Source organism: Empidonax traillii, unplaced genomic scaffold (genome assembly GCF_003031625.1).
Source record: "Empidonax traillii isolate 1590-97213 ecotype Southwest subspecies unplaced genomic scaffold, ASM303162v1 scaffold23:size2178997, whole genome shotgun sequence".
NCBI classification, from domain to species: Eukaryota; Metazoa; Chordata; class Aves; order Passeriformes; family Tyrannidae; genus Empidonax; species Empidonax traillii.
The window spans coordinates 1,045,405-1,060,449 of record NW_020955216.1 but is presented as its reverse complement, the minus strand read 5'-3'; the positions used below and the strand labels follow the sequence as shown (position 1 = coordinate 1,060,449).

The window sequence follows — 15,045 nt, the reverse complement described above, 5'->3', positions numbered from 1 at the left end:
TTTTCCTGGGAATTGACCAAACAACTGTTTGTAAGTGCTGATGGGAAGATAATGAGATGAGGAACAGTCGACATGGATTTGTCAAGAACAAATCATGTCAACACGACCCAATTTCCCTCTGTGTGAAGAAGGTCCTGTTTGCAGTCAGTGTCTCCTTGGGAAGGCTTTTGGTGCCGCTTTTCAAGACAGGCTGAAAGAAGCACAGACATTGTGTGGGTGACAATGTTGTGCCATGGGTGGGTTTCATCACCACGGGAAAGCTCTCCGTTCCTGAGCTGGGGTGTGGGGAAATGTGGGGAGCAATTTCAGAAAACCCAAACAGCAGGAATGACCCAGAACAGAGCAACATCAGCTGGGAGGAGAAAACATGAAATGAACAGGCTTATTTGACCCAAGAAAAGACCAAACAGGAGGACAAGATAAGTCTTCTTGTGCATGAAATGCTTCTGAAAGGAAGGAAATAATTTGTTCTTCATGTTGAGGATACAGACAACAAGACACAATGGGCTTAAATTGAAGGGAGAAAGATTGAGGTTAGATAATAAACAAAAAAAAAAAATCCTGCACAGCCTGTGAAGCACTGGAGTGGGTTTTCTGGGAAGGTTCCTCAGAGGTCTTTCAAGAAGATTAGAGGAGCTGCTGTCGGGAATGAGGCAGGCACAGTCTATCCTGCTTTGGATGGACTGGCTGACCTTCGGAGGAGCCTCTGAGCCAGGCGACTCTGTGAAGGTGGAGATGGGGGCGGGAGAGGTGCAGGCTCAAAGCCAGTGACTGGCATGTTGAAGGGGAGGGGAACAGACCCGTTTGCTGCTCATCACCTTCGATTTGATCATTATGTTCCTCAGCAATTTGCTCCCCTTTGTGCCTCGGTTTCCTCACTGCACACAGGGGGTTTATTTCTCCCACTTTCTTAAAGGTTTGTGAGATCTGTAAGGAGATGCTAAATTCCCTTGCCCAGCTCCCTGCCCTGCTGCAGAGGTGAGGGGCTGCGCCACGGTGGGTATGGCCCAGGTGCAGCCTGCACGGGGTCAGTCTCAGCACCAAGGGGAAAAATTCTGTTTTCATTGCAAATTTGTTGAAATGTCTCAGCTGCAAAATAAATGTATCAATTCGTTCTTTGTGTTTATTTTAAAATGCAATAATGTGAAGCAGAAACATTTCTTAAGGTGATATTTTCCAGTTGAGTATACATGTGGAAAACTCCATCCCAAGTAAGGACTCACTGGATCTTGATTTTCGCAGAATTCTCTGTAGCTCCTAGAAGGTTCTGGAAGATGGCAGTGCCTCCACGCTGTAACAGAAAGCTGCTCTGTGCCCACCTCTTTGCTGGAGTAGGGAGATGCTCTGTGCCTGATGGCTCAGCATTAGACATTATCTTGTCATGACTAATGTGAGATTTACCACAAGCAAACCAGCAAGGGGAAAAGGTATTGTGGCTGATCCTGACTATATTTTTCAGGCAGGATGTAGATGATGGGTACTCAGCTGAAGCCAGGATCAGGCCAGGACAGACCAGTGCAAGGCCTCTTAGGTTCAGGGTGGTGCTGGTCTGGTGTCTCTGACTGAGAAGCCCATCACCAGCAGTGACCTGTCTACCAGAGACTTCCTTAATGCACTGTCTGTTGGGTACTTAGAGAATATCAGGGGTTTTTCCACAAAAACAAGAAACAAAGTCTACTTAAAATATAGATTGAAATGAAATCTTTCTGGAGGACTGGCCTGAAGGGCTTTTATTTTTGTTAATGATTTTTTTTTTTTTTTAATCCATGATGCTCACCTAACAGAGCAATTAGTGCAATGGAGCGTCCCTGATTCAAATCCGTGGTAGATTGCTATTAAAGGAGGTATTAATGGGCTGCCGAGAGCTGGGAAATTGTTGCAGAAAAGTGTGTTTATGGACTATGGTGCTGGCAGGCATGATTTCAATCGGCTTTGACATGTTTAACATAAATGTATACTGCACAGCTCCTGCAGTTTATGAATAATTCCTACAGGCCGACTGCCTTTCTAATTACTGAAATTGAAAAAAACAGGTCAGGCACATCCTGACGGAAATCTATTCCTGCCCCTCCCCCCAGCTGCTTTTTGCTGTTTTTTTAATATCTGTCGTTTGTGGAGCACTTAATGGCTGGGATGTTCTGGGGGCCTGAGAGGCTGGGAGGAAGGGGACTAGGGGCATGATGGAGCCACTCTCAGCACTGGCGCCTGCGCCAGGGAAACCTTGGAGAGGGGATGGGAAGCTGCCTCTAACTGTGTTTTTGCAAGGATATACAAAAGGCTCCTGGGAGGTAGCTCCAGGTGGCTCCGTGCAGTGGCTGGCTGGGCTTGGGGCATACTGGGCTCTGGCAGCATCCACGGGTGCCAGGGGAGCTGAACTGGGCTATGGGGCCACGGGGAAGGTCTGTGGTGCCCGTGGTGACAAGCAGCACTGCCTCCACATGCCCCTGGTGCTGCCTGGCGTCTCACCACAGCGTCTGCTGGGTGCTCTGTGTTTGTACGGAGCGAGGCAGGGAAGTCTGGTGGCAGCCGGGGCTTCTGGGTACTGTGATATGAATATTTAATAGTAATTCAGCTGTGGGTACTCGCTGCAGGCAGGAAGGTATGACACAGCATTAGAAAAACAAATTATTCGGCCATTTTCAGGGCCGGAGCCGTGCGAGGCGGCAGCGAGGGCGGGTGCAGAGTGCGCGTGCTGAGCGCGGGGGTGTTTACCTGTCGATGGTGTTATTGTCAAACACAGAGCTGAGAAATGCCGTAGAGTAACAGGCAGTGCACAGGCCTGGTAGTGTGGCTACAGCAGCTGATTGGAACGGAAGGTACGTTCAGGGAACAAAGAATTAAACAGACGGTATTTAGGAGGAAATGTTGGCCCATGAGTTACTGTGGAGGGGGCACCGCTGGGGGCCCTGTACCCTTCCCTGAGGGTACCCAGGGAGCTCTGGGTGCTCCTGAATCATGGCAGTTCCTGGAGAATGGATGAAACAGATAAACCAACTCTGGATTTCGAGACAGCTGCAGGTGCTGTAAGGGCACAGGGCAGTGGCCGTGGGCATTGCCGGCAGAAGGCTGTGCACGGCAGCAGCTCCAGCTGGTCCGAGGGCTCGTGATGTTGGATGATGGCTCTGAGAACACATCAAGGCAGTTTGGGGCAGGCATCACCACCAAATACAGAATGTTATTTTCCATCGAGCAGTGAAAGCACAGTTCCCTGATCCCACTGAGAAGTTTCCCAGGCCAGTGGCTGGACTTTGCAACAGGGAATTTTTCAGAGGCTGGGGGGGAGGGTGGTGTTTAAATCAATGGCAGTAGCAGAAACCCCACTGTAAATTTCTAGGGCAAGCGGCAAGCTGGTTTACGGAATGCAGGGAGATGAGAACCTCTAGCTTACGGAAAGCAGCATGAATTAATAATCATTTAATTGGCTTTTCCATTATGTTGCTGGGTTGGGAGATGGAAGTTTAGATGAAGGGGCTGTCAGTGGTACTTTAGCTAAAAGATTCTGATGGCTGAGAGGTGGGTGGCAACTCCCTTCCCACCAGGATGGAGAGCAGGAGCTTGGGGGACCCATGCTGTCTTTTCCTCTGGAACCAGCAGAGTCCCCACTTTGAAGGAAGTGCCCATCTCACCTCTGGATAATGCCAGGGAGGATCTCTCTTCCTCCTCTGAAAAGCAGAAGCTACTGAGGAGAATGAGAAGATCAGAGGCGCTCCAGAAGTGCTGTGGCAGCACTGTCTAGTCACACTTGGCTTTAGGGGACATAAGTTTAGAAATTTTTAGATTTTAGATTTAGACGTTCCTCCAAATCGTCAAATATGAACTAAATCCATTTAAAGAACCAAAGTATGTAACAGTACTATCCAGTATGTAGGCATTTGTCATACTTCAAACCAAATTCCTTTTTCTGCCCTGCAAGGCCTGGACCTGGAAGCGAGATACTGGGCTGTGGTCACGCTACAGGTGGTGTCTCCATTTGCTCCAGTGCCTCACGGCCCTTCGAGGCTGTGGCTCTTTGTACATTTTGAGCCCAGGATGTTCTGTCCTGTCCTCTCTGCACGGACAGAAGGTCCCTCGCCGTGCTGGGAGCTTTGCAGGCAGGTGTTGAGCTGCGTCCTCGTTTCTCCAGGCAGCAGAGAGTTCTTAATTCCTCTGATCTGTGATGTGGACTGAATGTGTCACTTCACGCATTTGCCTGTTTATCAACAATAAACTTTGGTCTCAGTGTTTAAATTCCCACTTGAGCTGTTAACTCAAAATACTTAAAACAAATATTCCATGAGCATTTTTCAGAACCCTGCACCAAATCAGTTATTCTGGGGTCTGGACAATCATCAATAATTCTGATTTTGAAGGATTAAAGTTATGGGTTGGATCAAGTGCATTTAGTAAAATTGGGTACTTTGGTGAGGAAAAGTAGATTTTAATTACCTGTTACTAATTCTAAGCAGGCTGCTTCCCAGTAGAAAGGAGATGAGAAAATACTCTGTCATGACTCCCAAGGTTGCAGCCGGTGTTCAGCAGTCTGTGGGTAGCTGATGGTTGAGCTGAATTCGGTCACTGCATCCAAAAACATCCCACCGGTGAGCAGCTGGTGCAGAAACACAGGGAGCCCCAGTCACCACCAGGGGCAGAGAGGTCTAAGGGGACCTGAAGCCGTGACTGTCACTGTCCCAGCTTGGCTCAGGGCTGGAGCAGGGCTCACATGGTCGCCTGACTGTCCTGACAGACCTGGGGTCTCCAGCAACCAGTCCCAATGTCCAGCTGCCTGATCAGGGCTGGCGCTTCAGTGTCTGAGGTCACACTGACGAGTGGACCGTGTCAGCCGTGATCAGGCTCCTGACCAGGGCCGCTCACATCACACAGGGCTCGGGCAGGGTGTTTTAAGGCAGGGTGGTCCTTTGCCTGCCACAGTGCTGGCTGTCTGTGGTGATCTCTGCCTCCCCGAACCCTCCAGGAGGGACTACATTCCTCAGCAGAGGAGCACCGAGGTGGTGCCATGTGCCCAGTGCTCCAAGCACGCTTATTATAGGAAGCAAGGAAGGCCAACTCTGGCTCTGCAGACACCTTTAACCCCTTTCTACTTCTGAAGCCCAGGGAGGGTCTCGGTTCAAGCAGTGGGCTGAGCAGAGCAGTCTGTCATTCCATGGGGGCAGAATGATCTATGTTGGTGTCTCTCAGTCGGCACTGACACTGTAAACTTGTTTTACTCAAGGAGATACCTAGTTTGGACATTGTCATGGATTTGGCAGCACAGCAGAGTTCTGTGGTTTGGCTTTCAGATACAACCAGGACTGTACATCCGTGCATGGAGGCTGGTGCCCAGCCAGGACTGAAGCACCAGGTGTGCAGCTGGCAGCAATGCAGGGAATGAGATCACCTCCAAGCCTACCAGGAGGAACTCAGCAATCCCAGAGCTCCTCCAATCACTGCCTCCCTCTGATACTACCGTTGCCTATTTGCAATACCTGTTTTCCTTCTCCTGGAACTTATTTGCCTCTGTTTAACTGAACGCACAGAGGTTGGGACTGTCAGGGAAGGCAGTTAGAAATGGGGATTGTATTCCCCGCTGTGATGTGGTACCTTTGGAAATACAGCTCATGCCAGTGCACTGAAGGGTCTTTGGGAAGGAAGCAGTTTCCTGGGATCTGACTGTAACAGCATTTTCTGAAACAAGGAGCAGATACCAGCAGGTTCACAAGGAGAGTAGGAGACGGGGGGAAAAGTGTGGGGGACCGGCCTGAGAATGCTACAGTGCCTTGTTAATCGGCAGCCGATCCATCATATTAAATATCCAGCTGTCAGATATTACCTTTCAAGTGAAAATGAATAACTCCCATTAAGGGCGAAATGGGTTTGAAGTCGATTCGAGACAGATTAAAGTACTGTTATGAATGTGTGTTCGGGGAGGAGGAGACGGGGGCTGTGTATAATATACTTGTCCTTACAGTTTTTAAATAATAGATGTCCCACAAATTTATGTACTGCAGGCAGCCAGGGTTCGGGGGAGGGGAAAGGTCAGGGATGTGCTTCTCCCAGTGCCACAACTCACAGAGTGTTTTGCTGTTGACTTCAGGACTCGTTTACTTTTCTCTGTTTGGCTGGAATAAAATGGCCTTTCCTCGGCTTGTCAAGGTGTGGGAGTGTCTGGGTCCCATAGGCAAGGTCCCACCAAAATCAGGATTTTGGCAGGTCCACGTGCTGGGAAGCACCAGAGATGCACACTCCTCCAGAAGCATGGGCTGAGCCAGCCAGAGCCATCCCAGCAGTGCCACTGCTGCCAGCATGAGTGCCATTGGTTAGGCTGACAGCCACAACCACCAGCGCTCTACAGGGCAAACGTATTCCAGAGTGTAAATGTCCTGGGTGAGCCAAGGGTATGAGTTCTGCCTCACTGAGTCAGTCCAGCTGCCCCTGAAGGTGACACATGGGCCTTCACATCTGGCCAAGAATTAGTGTGTTGGGCATAGCCACAGGCCCAGGCCCTCCTGCCCCCAAAAACAGCTGAGATCTCTCTGCTTCTGGTCACCAGTCACACGGTTCCTGTGCTGTGGGAGATCATCAGCAAGAATGAACTGTTTTTTGTCAAGTGTGTGTTGTAGGAGTTAGTCAGTACTCATCCTCCTCCAGGTCCTTGGGGTGTGTGTCAAGCAGTAAATGGAAGCACTGTCCAACCTAGACCTCTTTGGAGGTTTCCTGATGTAAATCACTTTTTGTTGCAGCACCAGCCAGCCAGGCAGAGAAGGAGCTGACGGAGCCTCCAGCATCCTCTAAGCGGATATCGTTTCCCAGCAGCTCTGAGTCGCCTCTCTCCTTTAAATGGTCGAAAACTTCAGAGGAGACCAAATCAGAGCAGGTAAGGCGGAAGAACCCAGCTTTCTGTGCAGGTAATTTGTTTCCAATGCGCCAAAAGCAAAGAATAAAATGGGAGAAGGAGGATGAAAGGCGTTAACTGGTGGTCGGATAAGGCATCAAATTATTAAAGCCTGGCTGTAAGAGGAAAGCAGCAGCTAGGACAGCTGTGTGATTCATTTGTCTTCTCTGCAGATGTACCAGTGTCCGTATTGCAAGTACAGCAACGCAGACGTGAACCGGCTGCGGGTGCATGCCATGACCCAGCACTCCGTGCAGCCCATGCTCCGCTGCCCACTCTGCCAGGACATGCTGAACAACAAGATCCACCTGCAGCTGCACCTCACCCACCTGCACAGCGTGTCACCTGACTGTGTCGAGAAGCTCATCATGACGGTAAGTGGCTGCATAGGCAACTGTGGCTGCTGCCATCCCAGTGTGCCCGCTGCCATCCCTGCTAAGGGTGAGGAGCAGGGGTGGCTGTGGTGGGCAGCTCCTTCACCTCTCAGGGCTCTGTCCTTGAGGTTCATCCCAGCCTGATACGTTGTGTCTGAGTTTGAGCCCTGTGGAGCAGAAGCGTTGAGTGATTTCCCTGTGAAGAGGTTAGGATAAATACATTGTCCTTGACCTGATGAGGTCACTGCATGGGGATGGCAGCTTGCACAGAAGCTTCTGGAAGATGCAGTAGCTGATGGGATGTATTGTCACATTTTACACTCTTTTTGCTTTGGTATAGTCTTTGAGACAAGATCATGTCTGCATTTAAGAAGTCATCATCAAGTATATAGAATAAGTTTTTATCTTGTCAATTCTTTTTCTTTGTGATTTTTTTCTTGCACTCTGTTTCTGCTTGTTTTCTCCCTTCTTTGCTGATTCCTGGCAGTGGAGGTGAATAACACTGTTTGTTGTAATACTCATGTTCTTTATCAGCCCCCTCCTGTGACATCTTCTGAGCAAGCACACACAGCATGGCCCAGCTGTTCTCTTACACTTCTCTTGTCTTCTCTTTCTGTCACTCTTGCTCTCTACAACTCCCTGAAAGGAGGTTGGAGCCAGGTGGGGTCAGTCTCTTTACCCAGGTAACAAGTGGTGCAAGAAAATGGCCTCAGGTTGCACCAGGCAAGGTTTAGACTGGATATTAGGTAAATTTTTTTCACAGAAAAGTTTGTAAAGCTCTGGCACAAAATGCCTAGGGAAGCTGTGGGGTCACCATCCCTGGAGGTGTTCAGAAATCTTGTGGATGTGGCACCTGTGAACATGGTTTAACCTGGTGGTGGTGCTGGGTTTGATAGTTGGACTTGATGATCTTAAAGGTCTTTTCCAACTTTAACAATTCTGTGATTCCTCTTGTGACTCTTTCTCAAAGACAGAGTCATGGAATCACAGGATGCTGGGAGGGACCACCAGTGCTCCTCCAGTCCAACCTCCCAGCTCAGGCAAGTCCTCTGAGCACTTTGCTCAGGATCGTGTCCAGACAGCAGTTGAGTATCTCCAGGGAGGGAGATTCCACAGGCTCTCTGGGCAGCCCATTCCAGTTCCTGCTCCATAAATACCTTTATGCTTCTTATCTTCACGCTTTGCTTTACCAACTGCCTGTCTCCTCGGGGTTCAGCAGGATGTGGCTTTGCTCTGCAGGCCACCCGTGTGGCCTACGGAACTGCCCTCACAGAGACCGCGACCTCTGCAACCCGCATCTGTTTCACTGGTGCTGCTCAGGTCTGTAGATACCTTCTGCAGGCTTGAACGACTCTTGCTCACCTCTAACTACATTGATGGCAGATGTTTTGACCTTCTTAAGAGCAGCAATCAAAAGCTGAGCACCTTCCTTAGGCCAGTGTGTATAACCAGTTTGCTCAGGGTAGCTGTTCTGCAGGTGTGGAGTGGTGTGGTTTGAGCCAGGCTGTGGGTAGGATGCACAATCTGGAGCAGAAGCATTGGGCTGGTCCATCCTCAGGCAGGTCTGTGTCCTCCAGGATATGGCGGACTGGCAGGAGCCCCTTGTTCAGCAGTTCAGGACACCCTGCAGAGGTCAGGGACAGTCCCTTAGGTGAGCACAGCTACTGTGCTGGAGAAGGGCCAGCGGAGACTAGCCCAGCCATGGTGCTCATCCTCATGCTTGTTTCTGGTTTCCCCACCTTCCATTGCCACTGGCTCTTTCCTTTGGCACCCAGAGGCACATCTGGGGAGGAGGATTGCCTCTCCTGCTCTGGGTCTCACACCACAGGGTCAAGAAGGTGGGTCTTTCTGTATTCAGTGACAAATATTTTGAGCAATCAGTACAGTTTGTGCAGAACATGGCAGCATCAGAGGGTCCTAATTTTGCTCATTCTCATGAAGATCCCGTCTCGGTTTGACTTTGACATGTGAGTCGGGTCTTGGTGTCACCACAAGGGAATTGCATCCCTGTAACTGGGAGCCGGGTCCCTCTCGACGCAGTGTCACTGCGCTCAGCGTTGGAGGAGGCTCCAGTTAATAACACCTTATCAGACGCCGTTCAGGAACCTGCAGTGTCTAATATGTCTGTTGCCATGGTAACGGCTCCTGCTTGCACTCGGCATCTCTGAGCTGCCTGGTCGTGCTCCCTCCTTTTCATATCAGCAAGCAGCCGGGCTGGCTGTCCCACAGGACCGCCTCATCCTCCCACCGGCCCTGGTGCAGGGATGGGGGCTGGCAAGGCTGGCTGAGGGGAGTGGAGAGCACACCGTGTCCCATTGCCACACAGAGACAGAGGCTGGGGCTCACACCATCCCCCCGCCTCCTGCAGCTTCCCTTCCACAGAGCTGGTAGATGAATGTAGCCAAGTTTGCTCTCCATGGCATCTCAGCTGCTCTGAGTGAGGCCAGGCTCCATCTTCCCCATTACAGCCTCTGCTTGGGCCCGCTCGGCTCCACAGGGCCCTGTAATGAGGGTGAAGTGCAGTTCGCCCATGCAGGCGATTGACAAGACTGATGGGCTGGAGCTGGGAGAGAGGACGGCCCCTCCTCCCACACTCTGCTTTATCCTTCTGCACATTCCTGTCCCATCATCTTTGCTGTCAGCTTTCTCTTCCTCGGTCTTTCCTGTGTTCCAGCCATCTTTCCATCTTCTTCTTTTCTCCCTTGCTTCAGGAGTCATTCCTGCCCATCCCTGCCATCTCACTTCCCCCTCTTGCTATCTTTACATTTTTTCCCTCTTTCCCATTGTCTTTTCTTATTGCTCTCTCTCTTCTGCTGTCATTCAATTTTTCTCTCTCCCTCCTTCTCGCCCCCTCCCTCTCCCCCCTTTCCCTCTCACTCTCTGTCTCATTCTCCATCTCGGATGAAGGTAATGAAAATAATCGGGCTTCATTAATTCTGAGCCCTGTGAGATGATAGCCATTTGGAGCCATGTTTGCCAATTAGATGGTCTAAATTAGAAGTGACCTTGGTATACTGCCATCGCTTTGCCTCTCGGAGTCTAATGAAGCTTTTCACTCCAGCACCCTCTCTCTCTCTTTGTAATGGAAATTACCTCCTTTGTCTGGTGGGGAACCTTGCCTCCTGTCTGTATTTCCCCTGGTTGCATGGACATGGGGACAGTGATGTATCTCCTCAGACTCCTTGTAGAGGTTTTCTTTTCAGAGCCACATGATTTCAGCATTTTGGGGCATTTTTGGAGGAACTGTCCCTGCGTTTGGTTCCTTGATCTGCAGACAGCACAGGCAGGTGTAGTGTGAGGGAAGCTGCCTGCTCTTGCTGGCCAAGAGTAGTTTTTCGGACGTTCCAGCAATATATGGGTGTCATATTGGTGGGTTTTGGGCTCCAAACCTCCAGCCCTGCCAATGAGCTCTACAGTCAGTCGTTAAAATCCAGTAGAGCCGGTGGTGGCAGGAGCTGCGCTTGTCACTGCTGGGGATTGTCTCCGCTGAGGAGTGGGCCCGCTGGTCGTTCTCTAGGATGATAACAGGTCTGTAGGTGTCAGGGCACGTGTCATCTGCTGAGGATACTGGAGGGAGAGGGAGGCAGGAGACGTGGCCCATCAGCCCTCGGGTGCTCTGTAACAGTCCTCCCTGGCCATCCATGGAAATGGCCACTGAATTGGGGTGTCCCTGCTTGTCCATGGATCTTCATAAAGAAATTTCATCTGCTGAATGGGTCTGAATTTCACCCAAAAGGAGGGGTCCTTGGAAGCAGAGAGGCTTGTCCAACAACTTCCATCCTGTAAGGACCTTCTGTGTGGTAACAGCGGGAGAACCAAGAGGGACCTCGGCTGTCTGAACCCCAGGCAATGGTGAGCTCAGACTGTGCACAGAGGTGGATCTGGGGTGACTGAGACAGGTACCATGCTGGAAGAGGCTTTTCTGGTGGCTTGTGGGCCAGGAGATGGTGGCTGCAGCCATGCAGTGCGTACGGTTTTGTGTTAGAGAAGAACAGCTGTGTGCAGGAGAAGGGAAGGGAGGAGATAAACCACATTTGTTGAACTCACAGCTGTAGGGTTGTGTTTTAGTAACGGCTCACACTGACTGACGTGTTGCTGTTGTGAAACAGTGTTGAGGAGACATTTAAACAGGGAGACAGGAATCAGGGGCGGGGGGCTGCTGAGCTGAGGAGGGATGCCAAGATGATATGCTAGGTATCGCCTGCGCAGGTGAGAGGGAGGTGGAGAGCATTTGACAGCCACATGTGCTAACACAAGCTGTGCTCCACATAAACACGGTCCTCTTGATCACTGGAACAGTTAATGCCGTGAAATACATCTGCAGTACAAAATGCCGTGTCACAGAGCACCCCTCCTGCCTCACCTGCTGGGGGCACTGCACCTTCCTGCCCTGTTGTGCCCCCGCTCTTGGGTTATATGAAAAGCAGTCACAGCGTGCCAGGCGAGTTCTGCAGGTCCAAGGATACGGGGTATCCTCACATGGGTTTGTAGTGTAAAAGGATGAACCCTACAAAGGGGGCAGTCTGGAATTCCATGTCAGTGCAAAGTAATTTGGGACACGCAGCCCCTTCGCACTCCTTGTGTCTTTGCCACCTGCTCGGGGCTGGTCTGTGGGGATGAAGGGACAGAGGGTTCTGCCCTGGATAATGGTGTAGGAAAGGCAGGAACAGCCTGGATGGATCCAGAGGACCTGAGTGAGTCCAGTTGCTGGCCAGTGCCTTGTTTCCAGGGGTTTGCTCCCCAGGGCCAGCCCCTGTGGCCGCACTGCCACACTTCCCCACATCCATATCCAGAATTTCTAGTTGCCTTGCACTTTTTCCCAAGCTTTTTTCTGTTTGCCTTTGGGGATTTTGTGCCTGTAGCAATTTAATGTACCACAGCCTTTTTTTCTTCCCACCTTTTTTTTTTTTTTTCCTGTTTTGTTTTTTTTTTTCCTGTGGTGGAGGGAGGGTGGAAGGAAGGGAAGGAATGGTGGCTGTGGAGATGCAGGTAGATAAAGGTAATTACTTAAACACATATAGGGCAGGACTTAGTGGTTTGGAGCCCCAGATTAAGATGCAGAGGAGCATGTGAGGTTGATGATTATATTTCGGGGAGAGTTAATTGACGGAAGGTGAAGGCAGACAAAGAACCGCTGCTTACTGCCTTCTTGAATCCCAATCAGGAATTATGATTAAAGACGCGGCGAGACAACAGAGGCCTGATGAATTGGTGTCTTTTTTTTTTCTTTTTTGCCGTCATTCACACTTGATTGACTTCAACCTTTCAAGTGCAAAAGTCTCTCTTTTCCATTATTATTCATAGCCATCTGAGTTTTTCTAATTAAAGTGTATGAAAACAATTACTGATCCGTCGTACTGAGCATGGTGGTGGGGACGGCTGCTGTACTGTAACGCCTATGAAAAGCCACAGCTCTATAATGATGTGCAGCTGAGGTGTTAGATAATTTTATTCTTTTTCTACTCTGTTGGGGTTTTTTTTAATTTCTCATGATTTATTTTTCATAATTCCTAAAGATCCTAGGAAAGCGCTCTCCCTGCTGCTAAAGCTGAGAGGGACGGTTTCTTCTTGCCTTCCCTCCTTGGCCTTCCTGCTTGTCCCCCTCCTCCAAGCCCAGCTACTGGGAATTAACCAGTGACCTTTCACGTCTCCCAACTCACCCCCCGCAGCCATCAGACACTTCTGCTTAGAGTAAAAGGTGGAATGAGTTTGGTGTGCTCAGCTTCCCTCCTGGGATGTGTCAGCTGCCTTCCTTGCTGGCATCCATGGGACCCAGCACTCACCTCTATGTACCAGCTGTCCCAGGAGTGGGAGGGAGCTCCACGTCCCTCAGGTCAAGGTTCTGCAACCATTCCTGTGCCACCATTTCATCCTGAGATTTTTCAGCTTCACTGTAGGTGTGCTCCCATCTCCTGCAATTCAGCCAGAGCCCCGTGAAAGCCACTGCATGCACTCTCTCTCTCTCTCTCTCTCTCTCTCTCTCTCTCTCTCTCTCTCTCTCTCTCTCTCTCCTGTAATCCAGGGCTCAGATGCCCTCTCTGTATCTAGCAGAAGGATAGAGAGGCTTATTTTGCCAGGAAACACCGTTGTCCAGGAGTGTTTTGTTGTGCCTCACCTTCCTAGCAACTGGAAACTGGGAGCAGAAGCACCACAGGCATCACCAGGAGTACCTGGTGAAAGGGGAGCAAGCACTCCCTGGTGTCAGTGGGGTGGCATGGGCAGCTGCTTGAGGCTGTAGAGGTGTCTTCACTTGCCACAGGCATTGACTAGCACTGGCAGCCACGTGCTGGAACATAAATGGATGGTGATGGGGACACAGGTCTGTCTGTCCAGGTGCTGTGAGGCAGCGTTCCAGAGGTGTAAGTCTCTGGCTCTGGACACTGAGAAGGACATTCATTGTCCTGTGTCTGATGCCAGCCATGTGCAGGCTGCTGGTGAGGTCGTTTGTGTGTCTGTGTGTGACCAGGTATGTCCAAAGAAATGGTTTTCCAGAACAGGATGAGCGTGTGCATTTGGCTCTTCCAGAGGGCTTCTTTGGATGAGCCATGCAGACTCTCCAGCTCTTTAGAAGTGTGGGTGTTCCCACACCAAAACCAGCACTGTACTTGTTTTGCTGGTGCAGGATCTAGCCAAAGACTTGAAGAGGGGCAAAGGGAATGCATAATTTAGAGCAAGGAAAGGGTTACCAAAAGCTTTTCATTTCACAATTTGCTTTCTTTTTAGTCCTTCCTTATTCATCCTTTCCTTTGTCACCTCTCTCCGTATTTGTACTTTTCTTTCTCATGCCCCTCCTTCCCCTGCATCGATACACTTTGAAAACAGTGCTGCAATGCTCCCTGGTTCAAGATTACAGTGTACTTTACGAGGTATGATTTAATTAGGGGCCTTATTATGTTTTCAGCAGCTTAAGGTGGGCCTTTCAACTTATCTACCTAATTGGTTGCACAAGAAGTTTCACAGCCCATGACAAAACATTGTCAGTGATCAAAGTCTGAATTCTACATAAAGGAAAAATATTAATAATAAGATTATTCTTCAAGTGTGCACTGCTAATTATGTCCAAAATGTAACTGTAGAAACACTTTTGACTGATGTGAGCTTTGTCTAATAAATACGAGTCTTCAGTGAGCTGTGAAAAGTGACACCTCTGACTTCACAATACCGATGTCTAGTTTTGCCACTGAAGATGTTTAAAATATTTTCCTGTGTTTTTCTTTTCCCCATGTCCTTTCCCCCGTCTCCAGGTGACAACCCCTGAGGTGATGATGCCCAGCAGCATGTTCCTCCCGGCAGCCGCTCCAGAGAAGGATGGTAACTCAGGCACAGAGGAGTTGGGGAAGCAGCCTGGTGAGTGCCGTTCAGTGAGGTCCGTGGTCCCACCACTCCCCCAGTTATATCACCTGGTCAGGGACCAGTTTCATTCCTGTTGATTCTAGATTTGGTAGGACCAAGACTCGAATGCTGTGTTCAGTTTGATGAACCTTCTTTTTCGAAAATAGGCAGGAACAGTTAAGACAGAGGTGGCAGAGTGGCCTTCACTTGAAAGGGAGAATTGAAGTTGATAAATGCACTAAGGGATGTGTGTGTGTGAATCATTTCCAGACATTCAAAGTGTGCAAGGAACTAAATTGTGTAGGTTTATGCAATGGGCCATGATGAGGGTAATGGGGCTGGTATTGAAATAAATGAATGAAGATAGAGGAGAAATGTTAGAAATACTTGCTGTCTTGGAGAGAAAAAAACAAAGACGTATTCAGGACTGAAAGGGAGTGTTGATCCACCCTGGTGTGCTGATGTAATTTT

At 49.8% G+C, this 15,045-nt stretch overlaps 1 protein-coding gene across 4 annotated transcripts in view; it reads left to right on the top strand.

Moving 5' to 3' along the window:
• The window catches only part of ZFHX3 (zinc finger homeobox 3), a 129,409-nt gene that overhangs the window by 100,939 nt on the left and 13,425 nt on the right, over nucleotides 1-15,045 (top strand). For all 4 annotated transcript variants that reach the window (XM_027903459.1, XM_027903441.1, XM_027903449.1 and 1 more), the window contains 3 exons: nucleotides 6,717-6,850; nucleotides 7,042-7,242; nucleotides 14,487-14,589. In XM_027903459.1, coding sequence (XP_027759260.1) covers nucleotides 6,717-6,850; nucleotides 7,042-7,242; nucleotides 14,487-14,589 — 438 coding nt within the window. The remainder of the gene's footprint in view (nucleotides 1-6,716; nucleotides 6,851-7,041; nucleotides 7,243-14,486; nucleotides 14,590-15,045) is intronic.